General features: G+C 38.4%; 1 protein-coding gene across 1 annotated transcript; it reads right to left on the bottom strand.

Annotated features, from left to right (window-relative positions):
- Positions 1 to 669: 669 nt before the first annotated feature.
- pkn3 (protein kinase N3) lies at positions 670 to 24,130 on the bottom strand. Its single transcript, XM_083531816.1, has 22 exons — positions 23,829 to 24,130; positions 22,068 to 22,344; positions 20,793 to 20,947; positions 17,965 to 18,094; positions 17,354 to 17,505; positions 16,529 to 16,745; positions 15,856 to 16,038; positions 15,552 to 15,661; positions 12,442 to 12,585; positions 11,223 to 11,298; positions 10,157 to 10,373; positions 9,948 to 10,041; positions 9,793 to 9,854; positions 9,536 to 9,605; positions 9,353 to 9,444; positions 8,524 to 8,700; positions 7,787 to 7,849; positions 5,102 to 5,178; positions 4,763 to 4,905; positions 3,752 to 3,859; positions 2,698 to 2,778; positions 670 to 2,607 (listed from the first exon to the last, which is right to left on the bottom strand). The coding sequence occupies exons 1-22, from the start codon at positions 23,847 to 23,849 to the stop codon at positions 2,407 to 2,409; spliced, it is 2,850 nt and encodes a 949-aa protein (XP_083387942.1). The 5' UTR covers positions 23,850 to 24,130; the 3' UTR covers positions 670 to 2,406.
- Between the last annotated feature and the right edge of the window lie 2,382 nt (positions 24,131 to 26,512).

Genomic DNA, 26,512 nt, shown 5'->3' with positions numbered 1-26,512 from the left:
AATCTTCTTGCAAATCATAGACTCCAAGCCCTAAGACGATGTACTGCAAACTTTTTTTTTTTCCCTATGTATATATTTCTTTTTTTGTTCAAGAAATTGACAATCAGATTAGCAGCTGGTACCATCTTCAATTTCAGCCATACGAAACTACATCTGCTGGAACCAAACCATAAAATCAAGCATATTTAATGATGCCACAAAACAGCTAATAAAGATCCCACTAGAAGTCACACAGGGTATATATAAAACCATATCAAACAAACAAGCCTATTATTTTTGTATGATATATATATAAGAGCACGAGCACACCTGTTCTTTTCCTACTACCTGTCAAAAAGAAAAAGAGCATGTGCACGGATTTGTTTTTAATTCGATTTTGTAATAGCGTTTGTTGAACGGTTGCAATAGTCTGTACTGTCGCTCCTTTAGAGAACAAACCATTAGAAATGTCTTCTGTGCAATATAAAGATATCTGAAACCCTGAAAAGGAACAAGCAATAAAAACTTCATTCTCCTTTTTACGGTCACTTCCAATCGATTTGCACTTGACCGTTCGTTTCAGTATTTGTGCTGAATTCCAATCGGCTTCAATAAAAAGTTGCTTATGCGACGGTTTTGTGAATGCAATGATGTACTGAGTCGCAGTGGCAGTATTGAATAAACAACAAATGTAGTCATATTGTATTTTATTTGTGAAAATACATTCATCCCCTTCCATTATGATTCTTTTTTCCTTCATTTGGCATTGTATAAAGGGAACAGCCCATTAAAATACTTTAGTGTTTCTGCTCACAGTATCACTGTTCAGCTGTAAACCGTTACTTCAGAACTCTGCATCATAGCGTCTAACAGCAAAAAAACAAAAAATACGCAAATACACTACAGGTGGTATACAGATTAGAGTACAGCAGGACGAAAGGCTCGGTTCAGAGCCGACAGACAGACATTAGATCCTGGAAATAGAGCCACACACACACAAACCGGATACATGCCAAGAAAATGGATTATTAGACTTAACTGGCCTACAGGTACAAAATAGAAAACCTAATGGGTTTACACATTTATGTGAAAAGTTTATAGATTACTTTGGATTCCGTTGAGATAACAATGCAACACAAACAAAAATTCATTGTTAAACATCATGATTATCAGTTTGTGCATATTTTAAATTGAATTAATGTGTTCAGAAACGGAAATATGACAGACTTCATCTGCCGTCTGTAACTTGAGAGACATCACTGAAAACAACACACACCATGTGCTCAAAAGTCTCCGAGCAGTTGCTGAATTCTGTCTAAAGATCCATGCGAAATATTAAACTCTTTCCTACAAACTTCAGTCAGAATCTTTACGTGGCTGTGAAGTTCTAAGTTGGTATAATTCACTGTCGGGTTTAATACACATGTTCAGGATTCAACAACTGTCCTAAGACTTCCGTTGTAAGGCATCAGTAATATTTAATACATCTTCAGTACCTGCATTGTCTTGCTTAGGGTTGCTGTGGATCTGGAGTTAAGCCCAGAAACACCAAAAAGGGCATTCCAGCATAGCCAGTGCACATAGAATCCTACCTCCATGACCCTGGAGCTGTAAGGAGTCAAACACTACCCACTACGTCACTAAATAAAAGTAACCAGAAAAATGGTGTAATCTCACATACATTAAAGATCTAAGGGATAGAGCTGAGGTTCGATTAGATTTACCTTTATGAAGCTTTTGGTCAGCTTCCTTTGGTTGTAAAAAAAACAATAAATACATATAAATACACATGATCAGCATTTGTTTTTGTTTTTTTCCCCCCTCTCATTTTCAGTGCAGGGGTGCATCAAAGCTCCAGACATCTCTAAGCTCGAAAATCTCCAATTACACTGCAGAAATCTGAAGAAAGGATAAGTGTAACAAGCAGTGACTGGTGGCTTCATCTGAACAAATCTGTAGTGACTTTAGGGCTCTAGAGTTCAGGTTTTTCATACCAACCAAGAACGATCCACACCTAATAGTCAAATGTGTAATCAGGCGTGGCTCTGAATTGGCTGGAACGAAAACCTGCAGGCACACCAGTGCTTTGTAGAGGCATGGATCTTCTTTTAATAGCAGGCAAACACACACACACACAATCTCGGGAGCAATGTGTTGCAGAACAGGACAAAAGCTTGGCTCACAGTGATGACAGGTTCTCCTTCATTTTGCAGACAGAACAGCAACTTCCTGCAACACTTTCCTTCATCAGAAGAAACTCAGATGTAGCTCAAGCACATGAGTACAGCCTTGTGACAGTGAATTAGCTTCACTTGGTTTTACTGCATAGATAGAGAGAGAGCGAGAGAGAGAGAGAGAGAAAAGAAAGAGCTTGGCAGGATTGGGATGGAGCCTCGATGTTGCGCTCGTCCATCAAGTCTCAGGCAGTCAGTGAAGTGAGGAGAAGTCAAAATCTGCGAAGACCTCCTGCTGCTCGGCTGTGAGGACGCAGGGTGTGTGCGGAGGGGTAAGCAACGGCTTCAGGCGTGTGAACTCCTCGTCAAAGTTGCTCACGTCACCCGGGGCTTTGATGCTTGGCAGGAACGGAGGCTTCACTCGCTTGGCTAGCAAGGCTGCCCAGTCCACTCCCTGTGCAGTTACAACACAACTACTAACATGATCTGATACTGGTCGAATTTTCGGAAAAAGCTGAGTGTACCGAGTGTGCAGGAAAGTCACCTGAAAGAACCTGTGCCTTTTCACCTCGTTAGCATCCTGCTCTCCAGCACCGAGACGCTTTTCTGGGGTTTTCTGGAGCAGCTGAGATAAAGACAAGCAAAGGCCAATAACATCATTCATTCACTGAAAGCGAAAAAAAAATTACTAAAATTGCCATCATCAGACTGCCATGAGCAGTAACATTTTGAATGCAGTATAAAAGTAAATATTAGCCGGGTCTCTAAAAAGCAAAACATTATTTGGGGAGACTTGACATTTTATTGATCCTCTATAAAATAAAAACACCAAACACCCAGGAAATCGCACAACAGCCAGCCAATATAAAAAAAAGAATAAAATAAATTTGTCTGGTCACATTGTAGCGTTTTTCCTGAGATGATGTGGGTGTGTTAAAACAGGGGAAAACACTAAAATGTGCAGGACAACGTGTTCTGGAAACTGACCCAGATTTGTAATTGCGGTAGGGTAAAAATAACCTTAAAAACAAGTTGAAAATTAACTGTAAACAACCAAATTGGGGGGGGGGGGGGGGGTGTTGCTGAACGACCGATTCAGCAAAATGTAGTCAAGTAAAAAGTACGATATTCGACTTTGAAATGTAGTGAAGTTAAAGTAAAAGTCTCCCCAAATGGAAACACTTTAGAAAGTACAGTAACAAATTACATTTAATTAATTAATGTCCATCGCTGATCCATATACATATTGTAGCCCAGTGGTTAAGGCATTGGACTCTGGATTGGAAGGTCATAGTTTCAAATCCCAGCACCACCAAGTGGGCTTTTGCTGGGCCCTTGAGCAAGGCCCTTAATCCTCAACTGCTAAATTGTGTGTGTGTATGCAGAGAGTAGATTAGGCAGAGGCAAAGAAGTTGGATTATGGTGAGATGTGGCAAGATTTCCAATGTTCAATTTGATACCTGAACAACAGTCTGATCAAATCTCTCCATATCAACTTCTGCAACTCTAAAAATGAGCTGCAACAGCACCTCAGGTTCATATCAGGATGATATGGAGAGGGGGAAAAAAAAAAAAAAAGCAAATAGAGCTGCACACACCTTCTGAATGATAGAGACGGACTCTGGGGAGAGAAACCTGGGGTACCGCACTTCATCGTTCACGATGCTGTCAAACACTTCCTCTTCATCATCACCTGGGAATGGAGACTGAGAAAAAGAGCTGGTATTATGATTGTGTGTAAGATAGTGATGTTATTTGGCAGTGACATAGTGACTAGGCATTTTATTGCCAGCATATTTCATTTCCCTTAAAGGTGCCATATTTTATCTCTGCAGGCGACGGCATATCTGCCGGAGGAATCGCTAATAAAAGGCGCATCAAAGCTGTTCGCGATCAAAAATACAATCGATATGAAATTCACTCACTTTAGTGTCGGGTTTAATTTTGCATTTTGTAGAATTAAACTCGCAAAGCAAGTGTTATTGAGTAGAACATTTTAATATCCAGCCTCTCAGGGAATGGCAAGTAATGCAGTGTGTGCCATATTTTATTTACTGGTACTTAATAATAATAATAATAATTCTTATATATTATGCCCTTCATTTTTCGTAGAAATTGTTTTTTATAACAACCACCTGCAAAGTGTTAGTAAAAATGTTCACAACACCCATAAAGAGGTAAAGATATTCATAAAATTCATACACATTACAGCAACACAACAACGCTTTTGCTTAACTATATTTTGGACCAATCGAATGCCTTTTACTTTCCTAACTGCATTTTGTTGCAGTTGATCTCATTTTTGATTAAGCACTGATCAGATTTGTAGAGAAATGGAAGAGGAAGCAGAAAAAGGCTTTTTTTAAATTTTTTTTTTAGCTCCATTACCAACAGAGATAAAACACTAAAAGCGGCAAGAGGCTATCAAAGTTCACTGTTCCTAAATAACTGCGGCAAACATTCCCATGAGCTTATACCGAAGTTTTTTATCTAAAAGCTGCACGTAACTGGATGGCAGAATTAAAATGTTGGTATTTAGAATTCATAAAAATAATATTCTTATTTAAATATAATTTTTTTTGTAAAAAGAAAGCTGGGCTTTAACAGACCTCTCCCACTAGCATCTCATAGATGAGTACGCCAAGGCCCCACCAGTCCACAGCGCGGGTGTAATTGCTGTCTGTCAAAACCTCAGGGGCCAAGAATTCTGGAGTTCCACAGAAGGTGGATGTGCGGTCACCGTGTCCCATTCCTGATGTGTGTAAAAGAGCCATACTGAGTCACTCGCACCCAATTCCTTGTTAAAAACATTAGTTAAAATACCAGCAGTAATCAGTTTTTAAAAATGTTATTAAAAGTAAGAATTTTTAGTTAATCAAAATAGCTATAAAAAGCGGAGTGGGGTGGGGGTGGGCGGTGGATCCAATCCTTTGATGATGTGGCATTACCTTCTTTACAAAGCCCAAAATCTGCTATTCTCACAAAACCATCAGCATCCATTAAAAGATTGTCCAGTTTTAGGTCCCTGTTGAAAAATGTAACAATACATTATATACAAAAAAATTAATGTATTGTATATATACATACAGAACACATACAAAAAAAATGTATATATGTATATATACAGTGAGGAAAATAAGTATTTGAACACCCTGCTATTTTGCAAGTTCTCCCACTTAGAAATCATGGAGGGGTCTGAAATTGTCATCGTAGGTGCATGTCCACTGTGAGAGACATAATCTAAAAAAAAAAATCCAGAAATCACAATATATGATTTTTAAACTATTTATTTGCATGATACAGCTGCAAATAAGTATTTGAACACCTGTCTATCAGCTAGAATTCTGACCCTCAAAGACCTGTTAGTCTGCCTTTAAAATGTCCACCTCCACTACATTTATTATCCTAAATTAGATGCACCTGTTTGAGGTCGTTAGCTGCATAAAGACACCTGTCCACCCCATACAATCAGTAAGAATCCAACTACTAACATGGCCAAGACCAAAGAGCTGTCCGAAGACACTAGAGACAAAATTGTACACCTCCGCAAGGCTGGAAAGGGCTACGGGGAAATTGCCAAGCAGCTTGGTGAAAAAAGGTCCACTGTTGGAGCAATCATTAGAAAATGGAAGAAGCTAAACATGACTGTAAATCTCCCTCGGACTGGGGCTCCATGCAAGATCTCACCTCGTGGGGTCTCAATGATCCTAAGGAAGGTGAGAAATCAGCCCAGAACTACACGGGAGAAGCTGGTCAATGACCTGAAAAGAACTGGGACCACTATTTCCAAGGTTACTGTTGGTAATACACTAAGACGTCATGGTTTGAAATCATGCATGGCACGGAAGGTTCCCCTGCTTAAACCAGCACATGTCCAGGCACGTCTTAAGTTTGCCAATGACCATTTGGATGATCCAGAGGAGTCATGGGAGAAAGTCATGTGGTCAGATGAGACCAAAAAAGAACTTTTCGGTCATAATTCCACTAAACGTGTTTGGAGGAAGAAGAATGATGAGTACCAACCCAAGAACACCATCCCTACTGTGAAGCATGGGGTGGTAGCATCATGCTTTGGGGGTGTTTTTCTGTACATGGGACAGGGCGACTGCACTGTATTAAGGAGAGGATGACCGGGGCCATGTATTGAGAGATTTTGGGGAACAACCTCCTTCCCTCAGTTAGAGCATTGAAGATGGGTCGAGGCTGGGTCTTCCAACATGACAATGACCCGAAGCACACAGCCAGGATAACCAAGGAGTGGCTCTGTAAGAAGCATATCAAGGTTCTGGCGTGGCCTAGCCAGTCTACAGACCCAAACCCAATAGAGAATTTTTGGAGGGAGCTCAAACTCCGTGTTTCTCAGCGACAGGGCAGAAAACTGACTGAGAAGATCTAGAGAAGATCTGTGTGGAGGAGTGGGCCAAAATCCCTCCTGCAGTGTGTGCAAACCTGGTGAAAAACTACAGGAAACATTTGACCTCTGTAATTGCTCCTGTACCAAATATTAACATTGACTTTCTCAGGTGTTCAAATACTTATTTGCAGCTGTATCATACAAATAAATAGTTAAAAAATCATATATTGTGATTTCTGGATTTTTTTTTTTAGATTATGTCTCTCACAGTGGACATGCACCTACGATGACAATTTCAGACCCCTCCATGATTTCTAAGTGGGAGAACTTGCAAAATAGCAGTGTGTTCAAATACTTATTTTCCTCACTGTATATACACACACACACACACACGCGCACAATTAATCGCAAGTAATTACACATTTTTATCTGTTCTAAATGTACCTTAAATTAATACTTAACATGTTTTTAATTCTCTAATCAACACGGTCTTGGACAAATATGGATGCTTTATGCAAAAAATTCTTGTAAATGTTTTAAAGCAATTACAGTGTTTTAAATTATTTAATTCAGGACACCAAATGGAACTTTTGCTATGTTTCCACACGGATGGTTTTAATTGCCGGATGTGTGCACCATGGCGGATTTTTGGTCTGGGAAATAGGGATACATTTGCGGCATTTAGCAGACACCCTTATCCAGAGACGAGTTTCTGATCCACAGTAGAAGGCGGGAATACTCTACTTAAGAATGTGAACTGTCAATAAAGAAGAAGAATCATGGCGGATTTTAGTGCTTGATCGGAGACTTGGCGAATCTGTTAATCAAATGTTTAGTGATAAAAAATTATTTTATGCTAGAGTTTATAATTTTTTTTGTTGTATATAAAGAATACTAATAAAGGAAGGAGATCCTTGAACGATTTCATTTCGCCTCTTTTATATTTATTTATGGGGTACATTGGTAGGAGAATACTAAGAATGGAGCCACCAGGAAGGAGGAAAAGAGGAAGGCCAAGGAGGAGGTTTATGGATGTGGTGAGGGAAGACATGCAGGTAGTTGGGTTGAAAGAGGCAGATGTAGAGGACAGAGGGGTATGGAGACGGATGATCCGCTGTGGCGACCCCTAATGGGAGCAGCCGAGAGAAGATGATCTTTTCATAAAAATGGTCAAACATAAATGCGTGCTGCGTTAATCTTATGTTTAAATAGAGCCATTAAAATGTTGAAAATAAATTAGATATAAATATAAAAACAAGACCATAAAGTGAATATTTACCGGTAAACAATTTTGTTCTGGTGAAGAAACTCTAGACCCAGGAGTACACAGGCAGCATAAAATCTGACAAAAACATAAAGGAAGCTTCAAATCAGTTTATATAACAAGTCAGATATAACAGGTCTATTTTTATTTTGCTTTGTGATTCAGAGGATCGCATCTGAAGAAGGTGAGAAAATTAGCACCTCTTCAATTTTGAATTATCAGTTCAATGTGCTTTGTTTTCAGTGGTTTTCCACTTTAAAGTTGAAACATATGCTCCACTATTAATATACAGAGTCTAATAGTATAATAAGTATACTCTATAGACCATATTTAACCATGTGAGTTAAATCCACTTTGGGAGCAAGCAGTATAACAATGTTAAATTGTTTCAAAATCAAACAAAGAGATCAAAATGGCCACCGCTATAAAATTACTACAGTATAAATGAAAATGTATACAAAATGTCAATAGTTTCCTAAATCACACGAGTCTGTATGACCGCGCTAAAGACCTGGATGTGGTTTAAACCATATATAAATAAAGATTGTTTTGTTAGACTTGCAACTCCAGGGAAAAACACAAACTTTAGACACCAGATACAATCAGATACACCAGATACAATCATCAGTCCTTGTTCTTGTCCTTGTTCAGGCGAGATGCACAGGTTTGTAACAACATTAATAAATAATAAAAAAAAAATTAAAAAAAAGAGTGCGCATGCCTGCATTTAAGCACGTTTGTAAAATAGATACCGGGCCTGGCGTTCAGTGAAGATGTTGCTGTGTATGTGGGTCATCAGGTCACCTCCAGGTGAGTACTCCATAACAAAGCACACATGGTCACTTGTCTGGAAGCAGCCATGGAGGTTGACAAGAAATGGGTGACTAGATGCATTAATGGTCTCAAAAATCCTCTTCTCACACATCAGACTGAGGGAAAACATACCACAATATTATATTATATTATATTATATATTATATTATATTATATTATATTATATATATATATATATATATATATATATATATATATATATATATATATATATATATATATATATATATATATATATATATAAAAAGGAAAAAGTGCATATATGAATACATCTATTAAAACAGAGAAATGTAATTTCTATTTAATGAAAACATGTTCTATAAGAGAAAAGACACAGAAAATCACAATGTTTAACAACACCACTAATAGGGCCTTCATTTACTTTTTTCCCCCCTTAATCTTCTCAAGTTTTCCCTACACCCCCACAATGCGTTTCCTCCACTGACTTTCCTGGAGCTGCCCAAATGAGACTTAAAATATATCCTTACCTCCAAAAAACAAACCCACCGACTGACTACCAGCTCAGCTCTGGATCATGTTCCCTAAATAGTCAAGCATGGTTTGACCATCAAAGACTGGTTTGTATTGAACTCACAACCTTTTGATCTAAAGTTCAACATCTTAACCACAGAGCTTCCCTGATTATCTTCTAGTTCTACTTTGCATATTTCTTTGTATCTCAGTAGTATTATTAGGTTGTTAATGTGTTACATTACTGTAACGCCACAGAGACCGTGGTTGAGTCACCTGTCTACTTCATCACGCGTGACCACGTCCCCTTTCTTCAAAGCTTTGATGGCGTACAGCTTTCCTGTGCTCTTATACTCTGCTAGCAGCACCTAGAACAGCAGACAGAAAAAAAAGTTTTTCTAATAGTCCTGAAAATAGGTTCAACTCTGAAAGCTTTAGCTGAAGGCCATGAGGATATACTTTTCCAAAGTGGCCTCTACCAAGGACAGAGACACAGACGAAATCATCCATTTGCAGCTCATGTGTTTGCCTGAAATAGTGACAGGAGACAGACCATTAGATTGTGTGACCTGAGAAGTCGAGATGTATATAAAGGAGAGCATTTAAAATAAATATAAAAAAAATGGATGGCAATAAAATGTGAGAGAGAAAGTGTGAATGTGAGAGACAGAGGGATATTTGATCTGTTGAACAAATGTTGATGACAGCTGACTTACTTTGGATTGGGCTGCAGCACAGCTCTGCCTCTACAATCTTCAGCATGGTTGCCTTTCAATTTCTATACAAACATGACAGAAGATCAAAAAATGGTGGCATGTCTGAGCCTTAACGCTTACAATATTTAGTATACTTAATACCAGTGTGATTTTACCATGGACACCGGGCTCTCTGTCTTTGTCAGGTAGAGACGTGGGGGTTTGGGAGGTCGCTCTTCGCTGAAGTTCAGTTTGACGATTGCTGAGTCTCTAAAAGCAGACAGCATTCAAGCTAATGTCACATGTAGTCAGTATTCACACACTAGGCAGTACAACAGCAGGAGGTTGACGATGTGTAAAACAGCTGTAAGAACAGGATTTTTACCCCGGTGGAGGAGGGGTTGATGTGGAGTTTTTGTCTGCAGGCGGAGGGGAGATGAAATTAGGCTCTTGTGGTTGAGGTGGCGAGGGCAAGTCAGTGGAGGCCAGAGGGGGGCTCATTGCAGTAATAGTGCTGCTGCATGGTGGCAAGACGCTCATCATCAGACGACCCCACGTGGCAAAGTTCATGTTCATCTGTGCTGCCCGTAAGAAGTTTTTCCCTGAAAGGAAAATAAAAGATATTATATGCTTATATACTTAATCAAGTAAAGGATGTGTTGAAATGTTTTAAAGGTAAAATCCATCATTTTTCATCATGACAGTTTGTGTAATATATTATATATATATATATATATATATATATATATATATATATATATATATATATATATATATATATATATATTACATACATACATATATATACATACACACATACCCATAGTAGTGTTGGAACCTTGGAGCTCGCGGCCTCAGCGCTCGCGACTTCGCATGCTCGCGACTTTTATTCTGACCGGCGACTCTCATTCAGATCGGCTCGTGAGCAACCGCGAGCTGCTCAAAACGCTAGTTTTAACATTTCTAATCAAGGTTTATCTCATTAAAATTGTCTAAAAAATGCTTTAAAACTATTTTTATTATGTATTATTATACTGTACTTCTCTACTGCATACTTTACTGTACCTGTACTTTATTTTTTTTAATTAAGCATTGTAATTGCTGTTAATTTACATAAAGTATTGTTAAAATAGTCTAATAATTAAGTGGTATGGAGTGAAATACACATATATATATATATATATATATATATATATATATATATATATATATATATATATATATATATATATATATATATATATATATATATATGTGTGTATGTGTGTGTGTGTGTGTGTGTGTGTGTACAATACTTAGGATTACTATAGACAATAATTTCCCATGTGCCTGTTCTTAGATGAGAACAAAATGTATGTTCACAAAGAGCAGGAAGTCTACAGCTACTGCAACAATGGAACCATGTATTAATAAGCATTTTATTTATTGTAAAAAACAAAATAAAAAAACACCTTTCTCTTTGGGGAATATACGCTTCTGTCGCTGTAGCTTTGGGTGCCGTTCAATGACCGGGTTGATGAATCGCACCTGCAGTTCAACAACAAATAGTTAAAACACACACACACCAATCAGAGATAACATTATGACATTATAACATTATGACTGGTCAAGTGAATAGCACTGATTATCACTTTATTGTGGCATCTGTTAGTGGGTGGGATCTATCAGGCAGCAAGTGAAAATAATTTTGTCCTCAAAGTTGATGTGTTAGAATGGGAAAGCTTAAGGATTTAAACGAGGACCAAATTGTGATGGCTGGACAACTGGGTCAGAGTCTCTGCAGTGGTCAGTATTTATCAAAAGTGCTCCAAGGAAGAAACAGTGGTAAACCGGCGGCAGGGTAATGGGCGGCTGAGGTTCATTGATGCATGTGGAGAGCGAAGGCTGGCCTGTGTGGTTTTACTTTTACTTTACTTAAGAAATTAACAACTAAATGGCTCGCCACATAGCAATATTAACTGTGAACAAATAAATTAATTAATTAGATTGTACACCAGGCAAATAAAAGCTCCATTGTACCCGATCCCATGTTTTGTTTGCCAGTGCCGATGTTTTGTTTGCAAGGAATCATAATTGACCATGCTAAAATATGTTAGATAACATAACAAAAGAATAGAGCAAACTATTTGGTCAATAAGACAGATTAAGTGAAGGAGTGTTCACATTCCATGCAAAGGAAGGCTGTGTAGTTACAGACCTTATCCTCTCCTTAATGTGATGTGACCTCAATAAAGTAAAGTAAAAAAATATAAAGTATTTGTAAAAAAAAATAATAATAAATAAAAATAATAATAATAATAATTGATGGATTATTGTGTGTTTGGAGCTTGCAGGGCTGCTTTATTCTGCATTTTATATTTTTTCCTTTATTATTAATATTATTATTATTATTAATGTTTTGCTCACAAACCTGCAGTTATTCTACTGAAAACCAGTCTATACTACAGTGGATGTGTTGTGCATCAGGGGACTTGGAAACATGTGTCGTAGTTAAAGTATAGTGGTTCCAAATAATCTTTGTTCTGTTATTTGATAAGTTCTTCTGGTCTGTGAATCTACTTGCAACTAATATCCTGGACACAAAATCTCAATGTCCCAGCATACTGGCTTATCCACCCCAATGCACAATACTAGCATACAACATTACTCTATTGTTTGCTTCAGTTTCACCTCAGTGAACAGTGTGCCTTGTGGTTCCAGGTAAAGGCACATGCCATGCCGTTGGTTGTCCAGAAAGTCTTCCAGGCGCAGGAACTTTACAGCACACAAAGCTCTCCAATCCCGCCAATACACACCGATCTCCAGCTCACGAGACTAATAAAGCAGAGACATACAAGAACATTTAACCTTTTATTTGGTTTTAACATTCCATTAATGTAGGTATAAAACTGTTTTGCAGTCATTATTCAATCGTTATTTAAATGCATTATGTACACATCAGATAACAATATACAATATTTATATATATGTTATTACTTATAAACGTTAAACTTCTGCAGAAAACAAGAAAAAACGGTGTCAAACGAATCACTGTCAAGATTCCACTGCATTCTGCAATGTGTTTTCATTAATCATAGACACAACTAAATCAGCCTGAAACCGACCTTGATCCCCAAACTGAAAGTGGGCAAGTTGCTAATATTAGTGTTAATATAAGAGGGCAAATGGAGATGATGACAGAATATTAGTTACAGATTACATCATATTAAAAGTCTATAATGTAAAATAATTACTATAATTGAGGTCAGGACCACGGTTAACTACCACAATCACAAATAATCAATAGTCAAGTTTTCATTTCAGTGGTGTCCCTGTAACAAATATTCCAAAGAATTTCAAATATTGTGCATTTTGCTTAAAATCTAGAATACAGGAGGGGAGTAGGTGTAGGATTTGAATTGGACATTGTGGATGCTCTTAAGTGGCTTAACAAAAAAATGTTCAACCCAAGCCCTGGGAAGAGACAAGTTCAAATGTCGATGATGCCACAGCCATTCATAGTTGGAAATCCAAGACAAATTGGTCCTGTGCTTCAGGTGGGCGGGCTGGCATTAATCTCTCCAATCGTAGGCGTGTGTGAGGAAGAGGATAATTAGGTACTTTAATCTGAGTGTGTTTTGCTGCCCTGTGACGCACCACGAGCAGCAGTTCAAAAAGTTGCACTGGCTGGTTTTGTTCGTCTTGGAGGAAGCCAGTGGTTCTAAGCAACTTAAAATGAGGAGTTGACTAATCAGTATATATATATATATATATACATACATATATATACACACACACACACACACACACACACACACACACACACACACACACACACACACACACACACACACACACACACACACGAGATTAAAATTAGAGAACAATTTATAAACAATTGAACAATTCTAAAATAATGTCATCTTCACTGCTCAACAGTGGAAGGAGTTTTTGTCGTGTCTATACCATGCTACCAGAACACCTTTTCCACAAAATAACTAAGGCATTTAAAAAACTAAAACATTATTTTGCAGAAAACACACTGATCAAAATAAGAGAACAACAATGACTGTAGCATGGAAAAAGATTACAACAATATTGTCTGAAAGTTACAACAGTCAGCAATTAGTAGGAAGTGTACAGGCCTCTGCTCTGAATGACTTCAGCACATCTGTGGCCACAGGACAGCACTAGTCTCTTACACTGCTCTGGTGTGATTTTGGTCCACTCTTCTTCCAGTCTCCTCCACAGTTCAGTGACTGTACTGGGTTCCTGGGCATAACTTTGTCGCCAAGGATTTTCCAGAGGTTCTCTATTGGGTTGAGATCAGGACTCTGGGCAGGCCATGTCATTATTTCAATGTTTTCAGTTTCAAGGAACTGCTTCACCCGTTTTGCTGTGTGACATGGAGCGTTGTCCTGCATGAACACTGCGGGCTGATTTTGTGATGAACGTAGGGAAGGACCCATATGTTGTTGTTGAAGGTTCTGATAAACATTTGCATTCACTCTGCCATGTATCTGTATAAGAGGCCCAACTCCTGCCGCAGAAAACATGCCCCAAACCATGACACTTCCTCCTCCACTTTTCACTGACTTCTTTACACACTTTGGATTCAGTCTTTCTCCAGTTTGTCGCCGAAAATAATGTTTCCAATCGGACCCAAATAAATTAAACAGAGACAGATCCTTACCCTGTTCAGCGCTGAACTGGTGAGCAATTCCAGCTGCAGTGTGGAAACGATTGTCCATTGAGATCCTCCGCAGTATCCTGTCCTCTCTTGTATTTGTCTTTCATGGACAACCAGCCTTCTTGGCGGACTTGAATGAGTTTGTGATGTTGTAAAGATTCAATATTCTTGAAATCACAGATTTGGAACAACCAACTTGTCTTGCTATGGCTGATAGGGTCATCCCTTTGGCCTTCATCTGGACAACCTGCTGCCGGAGGCTTTCAGTCACTTTAGAACGGCCCAACATCTTGCAATCAGTGAGTCAGTGAAACTGAAAGTTAGGCTGCCAGTTAAATAGGGGTTGACGGATAATCAAGGAAATTAGTACCAGGTACCAGATTAACACCAATAACTGTGAGGTATCTGAAAGTGTTCTCTAATTTTGATCAGTGTGTTTTCTGGAAAATAATGGGTTTTTTTTTTTTTTTAAATGCCTTAGATATTTTGTGGAAAAGGTGTTCTGGTAGCATGGTATAGACAGGACAAAAACTCCTTCAACTGTTGAGCAGTGAAGATGACATTATTTTAGAATTGTTCAATTGTTTATAAATTGTTCTCTAATTTTAATCTCCAGTGTGTGTGTGTGTGTGTATATATATATATATATATATATATATATATATATACATATATACACACACACACACACACACACACACACACACACACACACACACACACACACACACACACACACACACACACACACACACACATATATATATAAATTATTACACACACACACACACACACACACACACACACCATTTCTGATTCATCTACGGCACACAAATCAATACTTGAGGAAACTGCTGACTTCAAAGGCATATAAGAGCATTTTGTCTCTCCTTCCCTGAAAATTGCATTCTATTTTGTTCCAAAAATGATTAGAACTATTAGGTCGAATTACTATTATGAAACAGAAAAGACAATAGGTATGCATAGGGTAATAACAAATAATAAACAATTCCTGGTCAGAATTTAAGACAAAGCTGGCGGACTTCACGTCCAATGCATCAATTCCCTAAACAAGCAAATAAATATCAAATGCATCATTTGTTTCACAAACCCTCTCCAGTTCGATGGTGAAGCTTTGGTCCCAGGCTTCCTTGCCCACAGGCCGCCAGTGTGTGCGACCAACCATTCGATTATCCACCTTCAAAACTGCACTGATTTCCGCTGTGGTGAAAACACACACTACATTTTCCCCATTTCAAACAACAAATGCACTAAAATCAACTCAATACGGCCACAGTAAATTAATCAGATTTAAACAACATTAAGTTACAAAAGCTGATCTTTCAAAGTTCCCAAACAGGTTAAAATCTGGTTATGCCTTGAAGTGGTTTTATCAGTATGATAATGAGACCTACTGCAAAGTTCGTCGGTTTTGGTCATCTTGCCATTGGTGCTACGTGTAGACAGGCCGGTCCTCATTCTGAGGGACTTGGCTTCTGAGGGGCTGCTAGGGGAGGAGGAAGCACAGGCCACGCGACAGCGGCCTGGCACGGATTCCAACAGATCCTGACAGCCCATTAATCTGACTTCCAGCCGACCTACACAAACACACATAAACCATGCTCAGCAAATGCAGTCACACAAAGTCAATCATTGCTGCATCTGCAATGAATTGTAAGATATTGCTTGTGTTTATATAAATAAAAAATAATTCTGAAATCAAAAGTCAAACAATAATGCTCAAATAAGAGCAATCTTTAACTCTTTCTTTGTACAGATGTGACCGTTCTGTATAACTGTGTGATGCGGTAACATTTTTTAGATGGTTTAGAAATTAATTACACAAGAGCTTCTGTGAAATCGACACATTGCTACTCTTGGGCCCTTGAGCAAGGCCCTTAACCCTCTGTGCTCTAGGGGCGCTGTATCATGGCTGACCCTGCACTCTGACCGAATAAAACAATTCCAATGTATATATGACAAATAAAGGCTATTCTATTCTATTCTAACCATGTGACGTTGCCTGTCTGTGGTGAGAAGGCTCATCAAAGGTAAAGCCGAGAACTTGGTGAAGATAAAAAACGATACCTGTAAGACTGGCAGGTTTAAAGAACGAGGATGAGGAGGCAGACGAGGAGTGATGGCGGTCTCTCTGCAGGCCCAGGATGGGCGAGGCCCCCACAGTCAGCTCCTCTTTAATGTCAGCTCGTTTGGGGTGATCTGCAGGTAGCTCCATGAGCCTCCGCTCCAGAGACAGACGCAGAAGATCCAGCTTCTGGGAGGACTCCTGAAGACTAGCTTGAGCCTGAACACATTTTTAAATGACAATGCATTAGAGACTCCAAAAAGATAAATTGGGCAGAAAATAAAAAAAGCAAATTACAGTCCTACCCTAAAAAAAAAAAAAAAAAATCTCACTTATATAAATTATAAATTCATATGTAAATAAATGGAATACATTTACACAATTATTTAAATTATAATATATTGGAACGACGCATGACTGTCCCCCCCCCCATTTCAATTTGTGTAATACAATTATTTTATTGATAAAATATTTAGCATGTGGCAGAATCAACTATAATAAAAACTGAAGTAAGATGTGGATGATGATTGCAAGGTCATGCGTCTAAGACAAATAATTCTAGAAAGTAAATATGTCTGGGGATTATAAAAAGTAGCTCTTAATCAAAGTCCTACAAACATCATGTTACGTACCTATACTAATACTATATAAAGTGAAACAGAAAAATAAACAGAGTACAGAATACTGGACGTGATAAATACACAACCACACAGAGCTTTTTGTGCCCAGCATTCCAACTGCATATGTAAACATAACTGCATGCAGGAACCTTAAATTTGCTTAGCCAAACAAATAAAAGACCTTCAATTTTTTTAAAGAGGTCAAACCTCAGCCAGTGCACGGCGGTCTTGAACGCGACGGCCTCCAAGCTGCCTCACTACGTTTTTGGCCCCTTCGGCCACTGCAGCCTCGATCCTTAGGTGATGCCGAAGCTCTTCCATCCTCAGCTCCAGGGGGCTGATGGTCTCAGAAGGCCGCCCTGAAAATGCAAAGCCCGTTGTTTTCTCTTCCTTTTTTTTTTTTTTTTTTTTAAATGAGTCTACAAAAACGAGTCTAAAAAATATATATATTTGTCTCAATTCCATACCAGACTGTGTGAAACATGTGTTCACCATGTCAGATTATACAATAAAAGATGCTCTCAGAGGAGACCTGTGATTAAAGTAAATTACTATGTTCTGCTTACACGACTGAGCAGCGTGATGCAGGCTCATGCAGAAAATGGGGTAAACATAAACACAGAAATAGCTGCTTGAGACTTGGTAAGCTGTTGATAATAATGTATTATTTCATAACCTGAGCAAATCAGTACTTTGACCAGTATAAAGATTTCTTTTACAATTTGTGAGATGTGTCTTTGATTTAAAATTGGGCAAAAAAAAACTTTGAGAGTATAAACCTGTACAGTAATGGACCGTTTTTGACTGTCTGTGCTCACCAACTGTTTCTGAGGCTTCTCGTTCACCATCTCTGGCCTGAGCCACTTTAACAATTTGCATGCGCAGCAGCTCGATTTTGGTCCTACTATCCTGCAGCATCTGCTGGGCTGTGGACAGCATCTTTCGGTCCTGAAGTGAGAGAATGGAAGGTAAGTAAAAGGAAGATAAAGCCACAGGAAAGTAAAAGAGGGAGAGGGAGATGGACGAAGATCAATCAGTAAACAGGGGGTGAGAGAAAGAAAGAGAGAGAAGGAAGAAGCAGAAGTACAAAAAGAAAGCCTAAACAGGAGAGAAAAAAATATTAGATCAGAAAGCATAGAATGATGCTTTCTCCCGAAATATGATGAGAAACAGAACAGTAGCTCTGCTGTGACCTTTTATAGCTTCCTATTACTTTCTATTATTGTAACTCCAGTGGGGGGGGGGGTAGCTCCAGTTGGGGGAGTGGTAGCTCCAGTGGTTAAGGCGCTGGATTACTGATCGGATGGTCGGGGGTTTAAGCCCCGGTATCGCCAAGCTGCCACTCTTGGGCCCTTGAGCAAGGCTCTTAACCCTCTGTGCTCCAGGGGCACTGTATCATGGCTGACCAAGCCAAGCTTCCAAGCAAGCTGGGATATGCGAAGAACAAAATTTCACTGTGCTGTAATGTATATGTGACAAATAAAGTCTATTTTATTCTATTCGATTCTATTCATACAGACAACCAGGTATCTAGAAAACCCAACCACATGTGTTACTAACAACTCTGACAGCAAAGTTTTATTAGCCATGATAATTAACAATAGACACATTTTGATAACATAATGAAACGAAATGAGGAAGGTCAGAAAGGGCAATTTGCAGACAAAACCAATTTAAAGTGAACAAATAATGTGAAAATCCCAGCTCAAATGACACGCATGCACTGTTTGGAATGCATTATATATAGAGGGCAGTGTTTGAACTATTACACAATGCAGCTTTAGGCAAAGCCAATGTAAACAATGATCAAACAACGAATGCAACATTCGTCTTTTTAGCTCGGGACGGTGCCTTCATTTGCTGTAATCCAAAGCCTCGAGCAAATAAAGCTATGTTTTGGAATATGAGACGGATGGTGCATGTCCTTCGGTGCCTTTTCAGCAATTTTACGTGCATTTCTGGAATGAATGGAATGGAAGAGATTGCAATTGTATTTCATGCAGGAGGTAAAACATTTGTCTGGTGGTCAGAATAGACACAAAATAATACAAAAATATACAAGAACATCTAAATTTTGGTGAAAAGTTCAACAAATTTTTTTTTACATTTGTAATGTAAATAAATACATAAATACATAAATACATAAATACATAAATAAATAAATAAATAAAGCAGGTCCAAACTGACAGGCATGTAAACACTGCATAAAAAAATACAAAACACCACTACCGTCCATAGCGCTCTCCCCCTTTCTAGGCAGTTTAACAGCTCATCAGTCATCTTTGGTGGACTTTGAGACTGCTGAATGGCATCTCCTTTTTCCTTCACTCTCCCCATCAGATGTTGTCTTCTGCTGGTGGGGTCCTTCTATCACCCCTAGTCGAACCCAATCATGCTGTTGGGCTTATTTGTGCCTGGAGCCAAGGTGCTAAGTTCTCATCTTATCCGACATCACTGCTTTAAAAGCCATCCCTCACCTTCTTCTTATTGTTTAGTGTCCTTGCATCTTACTGCCTCTCTTTCTATTCCTCCCTCCCTCCCTTCCTCATTCAAACTGCCTGTTCTATTAAGCGATGTCCCTCACTTCTTCTCTTCTCACTCCCACCCCTCTCACTCTCTTCTCTGGAGTTATAAAGCAGTATGCTGGTGCTACTGCTGTTCTCTTCAGCTTGGCTAGCTCACACTCGAGAGCTACAGCATTGGTTGGTTCGGAGTCACATGGCCCGATGCTGTCGCCAGGCCCAGGACAGGAGCTACGTGTTAAAGGTGTGCGTGTGTAAGAAAGAAAGAGAGACAGAGGCTCAGAACTCAGTGCTGCATGCTTCCAGGATGGCAGTGGAGGCATAAATCAGAGCCTGCTGGGACATTTAGTACTAAGAAGGCAGCAGTAGCAACAGCAGGAAAAAAGGGAGTCAGGAATGGCAAAGCACAATCTCTGGTGTACTAGAGGTCATCAGTTTAAAGGAGGGTATGTAGAAAACCTTTTAAGAAATAGAGTAGGAGGAGACTTACAGCAATCAAAATTTGAAGCAGTAGGTTTTCAGGAACAAGGCCAAAACTTTCAGGCCTGGTCCAGCCAGTTATGGTAAATGAACAGAATGCTTATATTTGCATGCAAAGTGCTTTTCCCAAAAAGGAGCAAAAAAAACAAACAAAAAAAAACCAACAATGCAATTCATTGTGGGTGATTACAACAAAACATTTTTTTTTTACAAAGATTTAAAATATAAAACTGTGTTGAATAGAAATTGAAAAAACGGTGGTCCAAAAATAGTTGCCACAGCCACAATCTTATTTAAAATGGTAGAATAAACTTTTGTTGCCATGGTAACCTATGAAAACCTTATTGTAGCCATCACCCTTTATTAAGACAATTTTCTACCACAGCCAAATGTAGAACACAAATTGATTTTCCCCCCTGAAATTTATGGCATTTTATTGCTTACAAATTTTCTTCAGATTTCAAAACTCCAAGTCAAACTTCCGAGGCCCAGGACCATTGGGACCATAAAATACATCTATCAAATCAGAAAAAATGAACATACTAAAATATACAAATGTCTAACACCAGCCCAGAGTTAATAATCTAAAGAATGAGTATGTGCTGCTGAATGGTTTCAACAGGAGAGCTGCAGGAGCTCCTCACCTTTACTGAACAGCTGGCATACATCTGGATAATGTTCTCAGCTCCTTGCTTCACCTTCAGCTCCATGTTGAGCTGCTTCTTTAGGGTGCGAATGCGACTGCCCAGAGGAGATGTGGAGTCCTCCCAGTGGCATGGGTCTGGAGAAATTGCAGTATCTGGGAGGGGGGAACAGCCAAGGAATGCTATTCTCAAGTAATCGTAAAATTAATAATGACTAAACCCCTAAGCAACACCAACAATTTGATTAGATCAATATAACTTTTTATTCAAAACAGCCCCTGAATTATAAATGCAATAAAGGAGTATTGCTTTTGTTATCCATGGGGTGGGTACTAATAAGTCATTTAAACAACAACAACAATAGGACAGACATTAAAAAAGTACAAGCTCAATCATTTGGTTGGTTCTGAGACAGATGAAGTTTCAAGCAGAGAAATTGGGTCACTAACCAGTATTCAGCACTGACTGTTTGATATTTATTCCGATACCTCAAGTGGTGGTGTTTAATAAATAGGCTCAGTATGTCAACCAGAAATATTCCAGCTAATTGTATAACACCAGGAAACAATTCGGTAAAGTCACACTCAATTTTACTCCTACTGACTTTCATTCCCCTTCGCTCCACCGCATACCTCCACATCTCCAGGCTCTTCTCAACCTGATCCCTACTCTCAGCAGAAATATCATCCACAAAAATCATAGTCTACAGAGATTCCTGACCTCGTCCGTCAACCTGTCCATCACCACTGTAAACAGGAAAGGGCTCAGAGTCAATCCTTGATGCAATCCCAACTCCACCTGCTGTCACACTGTCCTCATACATGTCCTGCACCACCCTCACATACTTCTCTGACACACATGACTTCCTCATACAGTACCACAACTCCTCTCTTGGCACTCTGTTGTACACTTTCTCTAAATCCACAAACACACAATGCAACTCCTTCTGACCTTCTCTATACTTCTCCATCAACATTCTCAAAGCAAATAATGGGTCTGTGGTGCTCTTCCTCAGCATGAAACCATACTGTTGCTCACAGATGGTCACCTCTTCTCTCAGCCTGGCTTCCACTACTCTTTCCCATAACTTAATGGTTTGACTGATCAACTTTATTCCCCTGTAGCTACTGCAGGTCTGCACATTTCCCTTATTCTTAAAAACCGGTACCAGCACACTGTGCTTGAACTGTCCTTCGAAAATGAAGGTTGGTTATTTGCAACACTGGCTCCTCCTTTAAGTCTTTAAAAAATGCAATATCATACTCATCATCTCACCTGCGGGGGTCTCTCTCTCTGTAGCCATAGCTCGTGCATTCAGCTCCTGAAGCTCCCAGTGAAGCTGCTCCAGTTTGCGAGTGGAAGCACGTAATTGACCCTCCACATCAGCTGCACTCTTTTTGTTGGTGACGGCACGCCGCAGCCGCTCTGCTGCCTCCTTAATCTTCAGCTCTCGTTGTATCTCTTGCCTGAGCAGGGCACGGGCATCTTCTAGTCGCTGCTGGAACACTGGGTCAAGCAAGTCACCCTCTGGCAAACCCCGCAAGCAGCCACCCTATAAAATGGTGTTACAAAGCAAAATCGTTGACACTGAATATTTCAGACATGCTGAATACGCTTTTTGTGCTAGAGTTCTAAGTCAAGTAATCTTAGTGCAGTCACAGATTCGCAGTTCACAGTTCGCTTTTTGGTGCATAATAAGTCTGTGGACTTCACACATAGTGAACGAGAACTTAACGAAGATAAGCATTTGTTGAACAGCTGAAAAGCAGGTTGATAGACTTGTAACGCAATTAGTCAATTTTGCAAAAGACTATCAGCAATATCACTCAATGACAACGTAGTGTGAGATCATTTATAACCATTTTCATATTACTGAACATTACTATAGTACAGAATACACAGTGTTCCCCAAAGACATGGTTTGGAATCCATGCAATGCTTCACTACACTCAGTTACTGTAAGAACACACTGACGTTTGTACGCTAGACATAACCGAAGTGTATTAAAGGTGCCCAAGAAACCATAATGTATACTAATAAGGTGAATGTCATAAAAAAATAATAAACCTGATTTAATTAATGAATTGAGTTATTTTAACCATTTCTCAAACCACAACAGATGAAATAGCAATAATGAGAGTGATTGGATTTTTTTTAATAATAAATTATTGCTTTAATGCGTTTAAACACTAAGAGATAGACGGTTAATAGAACAAATAAACAAAGCCCAGGTTGAACATGGAGTCCATTTGACTCAAGGGAGAAGGTTAGAAAGCAAGAACAAGCTGCACAAGAGGAAGCCAGTGCTGGTTAAACCTGCTGAACCTGAAACTCAGAAGCTCTTAATAATGACTAGTATATGATAAATACAACAAGCCATGAAATGACTACTGTAAGAATACAGTCAGCATAAAAAGAAGGACAGTGTTTGATATAAAACAGTGTATCATAATCATATGATCACATTCACTGTGTGTGCACCAAGTCCTCATAAATCCAACCAAAATGACTGGGAAAAAAAAGGTTTAATCCATTTCCCATTACCGCTCTTCATTTTTTCCATATTTATAAATATATAAACTGTAATAAATTCAGTCCAGGTTCCAGGTCCAATCCTGGGCCAAAGAAAAAAATATTCTATGATATTCAATCGATATAATATTATGTCCAAAAAACAAATTGAAAAAAATTCAAGATTACAACTGAGTTCAGATTTGCTTTAACTGATTATTTCTAATAAAGGAAGAAATACTCGTCAAAATGAAATCATAATATTTGTCTAACTTCTAGATTTATTATTCATCAATGTAATAATGGAAATATAGTGTATTAGAGTTTGACCCTGAGATTAATATAAACTTGGTAAACAAACTCAGCCCAGCATGCTAGTCAACGTTAATACTTATATGAACACACACACACACACACACACACACACACACACACACACACACACACACACACACACACACACACACACACACACACACACACACACACACACACACACACACAAATCAGGTTAATGATTCCTACCTGAAGTGTCACACCCGCCATTTGGATTTGAAGAAAAAAAGGCGTCAGGTGAAGCAGGTTCTAGTTTGAAAGACTGAACCGAACAGATTCACTAACAGTGAGAAACCTGACCAACCAACGCCGCACCAAACATGTCGATTAGGCTTTTGTGAATTGTATATTTAAATAAAACCCTACGAGCACAATGGAAACTCTCGCTCATGCATCCCCACCCAGCAGCAGCTCCACTCGCCGACGGAAGGCTACAACTGACTGACAGATTGTTACCGGCGCGTCGGAAACTTTTTCCCCTTCTTTCCGTTTTCCTGAAGTTTGAAATTCCACTGACGCCTCCCTGAACAACGATTGGCTGCTGCACCTGTCAATCACAAAACAAACTAATGAAAACTGGGCATCTAGAAAATTGTACTTATTAGCAACTGTGATCAAGTCACAAAGTGTTTATTTCTATAACAGCCAGTGCAGTAGTTCAAATCAGAGGTTTATTAAAGGATTATTATTATTATTATTATTATTATTATTATTATTATTATTGATATAAAATTTTACAATTTATAAATAAATAAAACTATATGTTTTTCAAAAAGATAACACATTATTACATTATGCAAAACATCCACCATGTATAAAATAACGTGCAATTATGTAAGAAACAAAAACATTTTATATGGTAAAGTTTTCTGTAAGTGAATGTCTATTTAAAATTTATAGTTGTTTGTGGTGTAAAGTATCAGTACTTTGAACAGTCAGCAGGATTTTCCCCTTATAGAACACACAACTTTCTTGTTTCTTAAAGAAAAAAAAAAAAGAGAGAGAGAGAGAGAGAGAGAGAGAGAGAGAGAGAGAGGCTGGTGAGGAAGTAAAAACATTCCCTCAGTGATTCCTTCAGAACCTACATTTTCTATGGAAGTTCCACAACATTAAAAGTAACTATAAATGATTATTTGTTCACTGGCAAATTAGAAGAGGATTGAATACTAAATGTAAGAAAAAATTATGAATACTGGGATATACTGATGATAAAAATTATTAAAGTGTAGGGTGGTAACAGTCACTTAATCTGGGTTGCCAAATGCGTGATATTTTTCTATACAAAAATGTGTTTACATATCTTTACAAAGAACAAAATGTGGTTACATTACACTGTACAATTCTTGACTGTAGTCTTTCAATTTTTGTGTTCATTTTCTCCGACTGAAGTGTAAAGTTTGAAGCCAATTCTGTTAATTAGTCTTGAGAATCAGACTAATAGAACCAGTACTCTATAAAGCGGTCTATAGTCTTGAGTTTTATAGTGAAATGCTGTATTAGGTTTCTAGGTATTCCCTGTGCTTTGTTTTCTGTTATCAGGAAAGCTAATATTTACTCAGTTCCAGTCACACCAGTGGTTTCTTTCCAGCACTAAAACAATTTCATACATGCATTTTGCAATACTACCAAGAGAGTTTTGTAGTTTTCTGTTAAAACTTATTCTGTCTTTCATTTTTCTATTAATGAGGACTTATTAAAATGCTGAAATTACGGCAGAATGCATAAATACAGAAACAGGATCTCCACCACAAATCTTACTGATGCTTAAAAAAGATTCTCAAGTTGAACGCATTTGTTTGAAACATACTGTGTTTTACTCTAAGCGTTCATTTGTGTCCAGTTGAAAGTATAAATTCAGCACTGTGTAGTTTATATTACTTACTGTATTAATCATGTGGAAACCTGATTAACTGAGTGACTCTCAAAGTGGGCTCTGTGATGTGTCACAATGTGTTCTGCAGATTTATTAAGTAGTGAATTATCGTAGATTTGATCACGGGACTTCAAATATAAGTGCTTTTTTTTTTGGTTTGTCTCCTGAGAGTAGAACGTTAGGAATCGAAAGCTTTCACAAGTTGTATTAATATGATGTATTTGTATTAATATGATGTATGTACATATTTGACTAATGTGCTTAATATTTGTTGAGTTCTATTTTTCGAATTAATCTGAGCTTGGTCAGAGATGCCCAAACCATGCCAGAAAAGGAAAATAAAAGACATATGCCATTTGGAAATTTTTTTGAAAAGGAATTAACAGCTTTATGTTTTTCATTAGAGGTCACTTAATAGCTGTTAGCATTGAACTCTATTGTACAATAAATTGGATTGTTTCTTATTGTACAATACATTTAACTTTCTAGTTTGAAGTAAAATTAACTGAAAAATAACCGCATTAGTTAAGTAGACCACAGAGTCTGTATTTTCTATTTATTTATTTATTTATTTATTTATTTATTTATTTATTTATTTATTTATTCATAAAGATTGAATAAGGGAAACAATGAAAACTTAATGTTCACACCATAAAGTTATGTGAAAGAGTAGTGGAAGCCAGGCTGAGAGAAGAGGTGACCATCTGTGACCAACAGTTTCATGCCAAGGAAGAGCACCACAGATGCCTTATTTGCTTTGAGAATGTTGATGGAGAAGTATAGAGAAGATCAGAAGGAGTTGCATTGTGTGTTTGTGCAGGACATGTATGAGGACAGTGTGACAGCAGTGAAGTGTGCAGTAGAAACGACAGACTGTTTTAAGGTGGAGGTGGAATTGCATCAAGGATCGACTCTGAGCCCTTTACTGTTTACAGTGGTGATGGACAGGTTGACAGACAAGGTCAGACAGGAATCTCTGTGGACTATGATGTTTGTGGAT

This window comes from Silurus aristotelis, assembly GCF_946808225.1.
Source record: "Silurus aristotelis genome assembly, chromosome: 26".
NCBI classification, from domain to species: Eukaryota; Metazoa; Chordata; class Actinopteri; order Siluriformes; family Siluridae; genus Silurus; species Silurus aristotelis.
Note: the sequence above shows the minus strand (reverse complement) of the source record. Positions and strands in the feature narration are given on the sequence as shown.